The following is a 7,556-nucleotide window of genomic DNA, read 5'->3' as shown; positions in this document are numbered from 1 at the left end:
AAAAAAAAAAAAAAAAAAAAACGCTGGGCATAGTGGCTCACACCTGTAATCCCAGCACTTTGGGAGGCCGAGGCGGGTGGATCACCTGAGTTCCTGGTCCCAAAGTGTCTGGCCAACATGGTGAAACCCCATGTCTACTAAAAATACAAAACATTAGCTGGGCGTGGTGGCACATGCCTGTAATCCCAGCTATTCAGGAGGCTGAGTCAGGAGAATCACTTGAACCTAAGAGGCCGAGGTTTCAGTGAGCCGAGATCACACCATTGCACTCCAGTCTGGGCAATAAGAGCAAAACTCCATTTCAAAAACAAACAAACAAAAAAAACCACTCAACCCAGAATTCTATATCCAGTGCAAACATACTTAAAGAACAAAGGCAAAATACAAACATCCTCAAATGAAGCAAACCTAAGACATATATTTCTTGCCAGCAGGCCTGCCTGAAAAGAAATGCCAAAGGAAACTCTCGGTAGAAGGGAAATGATGCCATAGGGAAAGCGGGAACTTTGGGAATTAAATGATAGAGATTGCACAAATATTTTATCTTTAAAATATAGATGGAGGCGGCTGGGCGTGATGGCTCACACCTGTAATCCTAGCACTTTGGGAGGCTAAGGTGCACGGATCACAAGGGCAGGAGATGGAGAGCATCCTGGCTAACCCAGTGAAACCCCATCTCTACTAAAAATACAAAAAAAAATTAGCCGGGCGTGGTGGCAGGCACCTGTAATCCCAGCTACTTGGGGGGCTGAGGCGGGAGAATGGCATGAACGCAGGAGGCAGAGCTTGCAGTGAGCCAAGATCACACCACTGCACTCCAGCCTGGGCGACAGAGCGAGACTGCGACTCAAAAAAAAAGAAAAATATGGCTGGAGGCCAGGTGCGGTGGCTTACACCTGTAATCCTAGCACTTTGGGAGGCTGAGGTGGACGGATCACTTGAGCTCAGGAGTCTGAGACCAGCATGGCGAAATCCTGTCTCTACTAAAGGTACAAAAATGAGCAGGCACCGTGGCTCATGCTAGTACTTTGGGAGGCTGAGGTGGGTGGATCACAAGGTCAGGAGTTCGAGACCAGACTGGCCAGCATGATGAAACCCCATCTCTACTAAAAATAAAAAGAAATTATCTGGGCATGCTGGTGGGTGCCAGCTACTCCAGAGGCTGAGGCAGGAGAACTGCTTGAACCTGTCAGGCAGAGGTTGCAGTGAGCCGAGATCACGCCACTGCACTCCAGCCTGGGCAACAGAGCGAGAGTCTGGGAGGAAAAAAAAACAAAACCAAAAGCAAACAAACAAAACTCAATAGTAAGAAAACAAACAGGCCGGGCACGGTAGCTCATGCCTGTAATCCCAACACTTTGGGAGGCCGAGGCAGGTGGATCACCTGAGGTCAGGAGTTGACGACCAGTCTGGCCAACATGGTGAAACCCCCTCTCCACTAAAAATACAAAAACCAGCCGGTGTGGTGGCACATGCCCGTAATCCCAGCTACTTGGGAGGCTGAGGGGTTGAATTGCTTGACCTGGGCGGTGGAAGTTGCAGTGAGCTGAGATCATGCCACTGCACCCCAGCCTGGGCGACACAGCAGGACTCCATCTCAAAAAAAAGAAAAGAAAAGAAAAAAGAAAACAACCCAATTTTGTAAAGTGCACAAAATACATAAACAGACATTTCATCAAAGACGCTATATAGACGGCAACTAAACACATGGGGAAAAAATGCTTAACATCATCAGCCATTAAGGAAATGAAAGGAAAACCACTATTAGATATGTCTACACACCTATTAGAATAGTTAAAATAAACTTTTTAAAACTAAGCTGGGGCCGGGCGTGGTGGCTCACACCTGTATCCCAGCACTTTGGGAGGCTGAGGCGGGTGGATCACCTGAGCTCAGGAGTTGGAGACCAGCCTGGCAAACCAGCAAGGTGAAACCCCATCTCTACTAAAAACACAAAAATTAGCTGGGTGTGGTCGTGGGTGCCTGTAAGCCCAGCTACTCAGGAGGCTGAGGCACGAGAATCACTTGAACCCAGGAGGTGGAGGTTGCAGTGAGCCAAAATCGCGCCATTGCACTCCAGCCTGGGCAACAAGAGCAAAACTCTGTCTCAAAAACAAATAAAGAAGAAAAGGTTTTAAAAATTGATAAACCACTAGCAAGAGAGAGAGAGAGAGGACACATCAGGCATGAGAGAAGTGACATCATCACAGACTGTGCAGACATTAAAATGCATAGGCATATTAGGAACTAGATATTACTAAGGCAGTAAACCAGACCACTAGCAAATTTGTTGAAAAACACAATTTATCAACTATTAGTTGATAATACTGATACGCATCTTCTGTGTGCCAGGACCTTGAGGCCCAGCTCCAGGCAGAAACTCAGCAGTGGTTGGGAAGGCATCAGATGTCAGATGGCGCAAAGGGGACTCAGAGCCCAGGGATAATGGGAAAGAACACAGAGGAATCCAGCCATTTCCACAGCGTCCAGCTCTGCTGTGGGAGGCTGGGAACAGCCTAGCACTACCACCCTGTGACTGGGAGGACAAGACCACAAAATGCAGCTTCCCTGAACTTCCTCTTGGTGATGAGGTTTATGTGGTCAAGGTAGAGGTGGGTACGTCTGGAACCTCAAGCAACCTGCCCATACCTGCTGGGACCAGGCCAAGGTGCCCAGTGAGTAAGAGGCAGCGTCCTGGAAGAGCACAGATGAAAGAGTCCCCGAGAAGCGTTGGTTGACCGGGTGCTGTGGCTCCCACCTGTAATCCCAACACTTTGGGAGGCTGAGGCAGGGGGATTACTTGAGCCCAAGAGTTCAAGACCACCTGGGCAACATAGTGAGACTCATCTCCACAAAAAATAAGTAATAGAAAGAAAAATGTGAGTTGGCCAGGAAAGGTGGCTCATGCCTGTAGTCCTAGCTACTCAGGAGGCTGAGGCGGGAGGATCACTTAAGGCCAGGAATTCAAGACAAGCTTGAGCAACATAGCTCTACAAAAAATAATAATTTCTAGATGTGGCAATGCATGCCCAGGCTCCCAGCTACTTGGGAGGCTGAGGCAGGAGGATCGCTTGAGCCTGGGAGATCGAGGCTGCAGGGAGCCCGACTGCACCACTGGGCTCCAGCCTGGGTGACAGAGTGAGACCCTGTCTCAAAAAAGAAAAGGAACCCATCCACTTTCAGGACACAGGATTCCAGCCCACTCAGCCCTGGGAGTCCAAGACATTTTAAACAAACTCTCTCTTCACATTTATTAATTCCTAGCAGGAAAGAGGGAGCGCCCTCCAGCCCCCCAGGGAGCCCAGCCTTCTGCTGCAACAGGACGGGTGGGAGCCAGTCCAGAATCCCCCGCACTTCTGAGGACACCAGCAGCACCCTGGGCCCGCGGCTGCATCAGCTTTCTAGACAAGGGGAGAAAAGAGAAGTGGAGGAGGAGGGAAAATCCTATACCCTCCTCCCTGCGGAAATCAAGGCCGACCTCCCTGACGCCCCCGGGAAGGAAGCGCGTGATGGGCTGCCAGCCGAGACCCCCATCTGCGCCTCCAGCTACAAAGCCTTTGCTGGGCGCTTCCTCGCCCGCGATTCCCCCACGAGCCCTGGGGAGACCCAGCGCTAACCACGGTGCCCAAGGGAGGAGCCGGGAGAGGCCCTCCTGGAGGTGGGCACAGCCCAGGCAAACGCCAGCGGACGGGACCCAGGGAAACGTCACCTGCCACCAGGAGCTCCACGGGGTCGCTGAGCTCCGACTCGAAGGTGTTGGGCCCCCAGGAGCGGTAGCGGCACCTGTAGCTGCCAGCGTGCTGGGGCCCCACGAAGGTCAGCTCCAGCTTTGCAGCGGCCTCGGGGGTGCGGACCGTGTCCACGGCCTTCGTCTCGCCCTCGCGCAGCAGCTCGAAGGTGACGTCGGGGATGGGGCCCTCGCAGCGCAGGACGGCGTCTCGGCCCGCCAGCACCGCCCCACTCCACGCCGCCCGGAGCTGAGGCCTGGGAGGGGGTCCTGGGCGGAGCGGGCGGGTGGTCGGGCCCGGCCACACCCCAGGCCGCGCCCGCACCTGCGCCTCAGCCCCGGCTTCATCTTCCCTCTGTCTCGTTCCTGAGCGCAGACGGCTCCTCCGGCCCCGCCGAGCTGCGCCCGCTGCCTTCACACCCTGGACATCCGCTTGACACCTCTGTGTCTGGTGTTCCCCGCACCCCTCCCCCGGGACCGTGGAAGTCCCAGATTCGGGCCTGCTCTGGGGTCTCTGGGGTCCCCAGCCTCGGTCACTGGGACGGGTGAAGGGAAAAAGAAATGATGGAGAAAACGGTGCTCCTTCAGGGAGGAACCAAAAAAGGACATACCATTTATGTCAATAGATGAGGTTTTTTCCCTCCGTAAGTTAAACTTAAATTTAAAAGTGTATTTAGGCCGGGCGCAGTGGCTCACACCTGTAATCCCAGCACTTTGGGAGACCGAGGCAGGCGGATTGCCTGAGCTCAGTTGGTCGAGACCAGCCTGGGCAACACGGTGAAACCCCGTCTCTACTAACATACAAAAAATTAGCCGGGCGTGGCAGCGTGCGCCTGTAATCCCAGCTACTCGGGAGGCAGAGGCAGGAAAATTGCTTGAACCTGGGAGGCGGAGGTTGCAGTGAGCCGAGATCGCGCCACTGCACTCCAGCCCAGGTGACAGAGTGAAACTCCATCTCAGAAAAAGGATCAACTGTAAGGAATCAAATCTTACAAAATCATGGAAGACTTTGGTAACGCTGTTGATAATTTCAGGGAAATTAATGAAGTACATATAAGTACTTGATTTAAACATCTATTTTATTCACTAGTTTGAGTATCTTGCCATGGAAGATACTAGCCCAGCCTAGCAGAAAAGTGCAATATGTATAATATTCTTTCGCATTTTAAAAGTTATATTCCCTATCCATTTTGAAAGGCTGGGCTAACTACATGAAGTTACTTGCAATTAATTGACAGCTAATCAGGCATTTTGAAAGCTTGATTGGATTAACTATAGTGTTGAAACTTGATAAAATCGTAATGTTGATTTTTACTGTGAAACATAAACACATCCTAGTTTAATTTTGTGTCTTAGTGTGGATTTACAAATTTACTACAGTTATTCTGAGCTGGGAACACAATCAGATTTCAGGCCAGTTTGATACTGGCTGTACTTAATTCTAACAGGAGAGTAGGACATTATACTAAATGTTATGTCAGTGGGACTGTGTTGTCTGTAGAGCTTGGTAAATTAATCATGTTCTTCAGACTTGAAGGAGAGTGATAAAATTTGGAGTTAGGATATTGATGTACAATTTAAAGATTAAACTTTTTTTTTTTTTTTTTGAGATGCAGTTTCGCTCTTGTTGCCCAGGCTGGAGTGCAGTGGCACTAACTGGACTCACTGCAACCTCCACCTCCTGGATTCAAGTGATTCTCCTGCCTCAGCCTCCCAAGTAGCTGGGATTACAGGCATGCGCCACCATGGCTGGCTGATTTTGTATTTTTAGTAGAGACGGGGTTTCTCCATGTTGGCCAGGCTAGTCTTGAACTCCTGACCTTATGATGCACCCACCTCAGCCTCCCAAAGTGCTGTGATTACAGGCGTGAGCCACCTTGACTGGCCAAAATTAAACATTTTTCATCAATTGTGGAAGGTGGCTTGTAAAACTGCAAGAATAGGCCAGGCATGGTGACTCACGACTATAATCCCAGCACTTTGGGAGGCCAAGGCGGGCAGATCATGAGATCAGGAGTTCAAGACCAGCCTGGCCAACATAGCGAAACTCCATTTCTACTAAAAATACAAAAATTAGGTGGGTGTGGTGGCACGCGCCTCTAATCCCAGCTACTCAGGAGACTGAGGCAGGAGAACTGCTTGAACCCAGAAGGCGAAGGTTGCAGTGAGCTGAGATTGCACCACTGCTCTCCAGGCTGAAAGAATAAAAGTTACCCAAAAAGCAAAAGGAAGAGGGGAGGGGAGGGGAGGGAGAGATGGGGGGGAGAGAGGGAAGGGGGGGAGAGAGAGAGAGAGAGAAAGAAAAGAAAATAAAGAGAAAGAAAAAAGGAAGGAAAGGAAACGAAAAGAAAAGAGAAAAAAGAAAAGAGAAAACAGTGCTCCCAGCAAACAGCATGAACTCAAGGTCTGGAGGTCAGACCTGTGCTCTCAGGCTCCGCTGGGCTCTGAGTCCTGGAGACGTCGATGAGGAAATCAGAGGGACAAACAGAGCTGGGGACGGCGGGGCTGGGGAGAAGGACATCAGCCGTGCGCCTGCTGGCCCGGGGCCGGGGCCGGGGGGCCAGTACGACGACTGACATGGCCAGTAAGAAAAACAGAGCAGCCACAGAGCTGCACGGATCTGACCAAGAAAACCTGGGTCCAGCCTCCCTGCTGCTGACTACGATGCTACACGTGACCTACGGGCTTGTGACCCGCGGGAAATAAGCCAAAATTCCAGGCGTCCCCAGGACCCTGGACCACCGATCGCCTGCTCCCCGCCACAGTAGTTGATGGGGGCTGAACCAAGGCCCAGAGCGCCGCCGTCAGACGCCCAAGGAAAGGCGGGCAAAGGCAGGAGGCCCCGAGGGGCACCGAACCCGCGCCCGCCCTCGCTGGTGCCCCGCCAGCTCACCGTCCACACGCAGCTCCAAGCGCTCGCTGGGCGCGGAGCCCCCAAAAGGCGGCTTCAGGTCCACGTAGACGCAGCTGTAGTTGGCGGAGTCGGCCACCGAAATGTTGTGCAGCTCGAAGAGCGCCTCGGTCCCAGCGGGGCTCTGCAAACGGTGCACGCGGTGCCCGTCCCCGTCCTCGCGCACCAGGGCGAAGCGCACGCCCTCCAGGGGCGCCAGGCACCGCAGCCGCACGCGTGTGCCGGGCTCCGGGTTCCGACTCGAAGGCTCCGCAGTGAACTCCGGCGCAGGCAGCGTCTCTGCGGAGCAGCACGCGGGCTGACCCGGGCGCCAAGCGGATGGCTCGGCCCTAACGCGTGGTCTGGCCTCGCACTCTTTGCTTTGGCTTAAGTCTTTTGCCCGCAATGATCTGGCCAGTTTCCTCCCTCGCCTCCTCCGGCCCCGCCCCACCTTTCCATCCCAGTCCTTCTTGGATATCTCACACGCACGCACCCTTTCACTGTTTCTTAGTAATTTGTCTATAGACACAGACGGGAAGCGGGGACGGGGACATGTTTTGTGCATGGCTTGATGCCTGGTGCACGATGCCGCTCAGTAGTGGATTTGCTCCCCGAGCGTCTTCTGGGCACCGCCCCAATGCCCGCGCCACCGAGGGGCCCCTGTGGTCCGCTGGGCATGGGGTTCGCTGTCCCGTGCTCAGAGTTTGCTAAACACCATCAGGCCCAGGGCAAGCGAGCAGAGAAGCTGCCTCAGGACAGGCCCTCAGTGCCCACGCAGACCTGGCAGCCGGGATGGGACCCTGGCCAGGTGGTGCCCCCTGTGGCCTGGGCCAGACCTGTTCACCCAGTTATTCTTTGTGGGGCCTGAAAGTTGCCAAGCTCATCGTCCCATTGGCAGTTCAGGACCTTTAATGGTGGGGAGAGGGGGCGTGGGGAGGG

General features: G+C 53.3%; 1 protein-coding gene across 2 annotated transcripts in view; it reads right to left on the bottom strand.

Annotated features, from left to right (window-relative positions):
* Nucleotides 1-3,178: 3,178 nt before the first annotated feature.
* Nucleotides 3,179-7,556, bottom strand: part of A1BG (alpha-1-B glycoprotein) — a 6,920-nt gene continuing 2,542 nt past the window's right edge. The window contains exons 6-8 of one of the 2 annotated variants that reach the window (XM_011969089.1): nt 6,621-6,917; nt 3,710-3,997; nt 3,179-3,401 (exon numbers count right to left, since the gene is read on the bottom strand). In XM_011969089.1, coding sequence (XP_011824479.1) covers nt 3,394-3,401; nt 3,710-3,997; nt 6,621-6,917 — 593 coding nt within the window. In that variant the 3' untranslated portion in view covers nt 3,179-3,393. Of the gene's footprint in view, nt 3,998-6,620; nt 6,918-7,556 lie in introns of both variants that reach the window. The other variant, XM_011969088.1, reaches the window with a different exon arrangement.

The sequence above is a fragment of the Mandrillus leucophaeus genome, unplaced genomic scaffold (assembly GCF_000951045.1).
Source record: "Mandrillus leucophaeus isolate KB7577 unplaced genomic scaffold, Mleu.le_1.0 Scaffold870, whole genome shotgun sequence".
NCBI classification, from domain to species: Eukaryota; Metazoa; Chordata; class Mammalia; order Primates; family Cercopithecidae; genus Mandrillus; species Mandrillus leucophaeus.
Note: the sequence above shows the minus strand (reverse complement) of the source record. Positions and strands in the feature narration are given on the sequence as shown.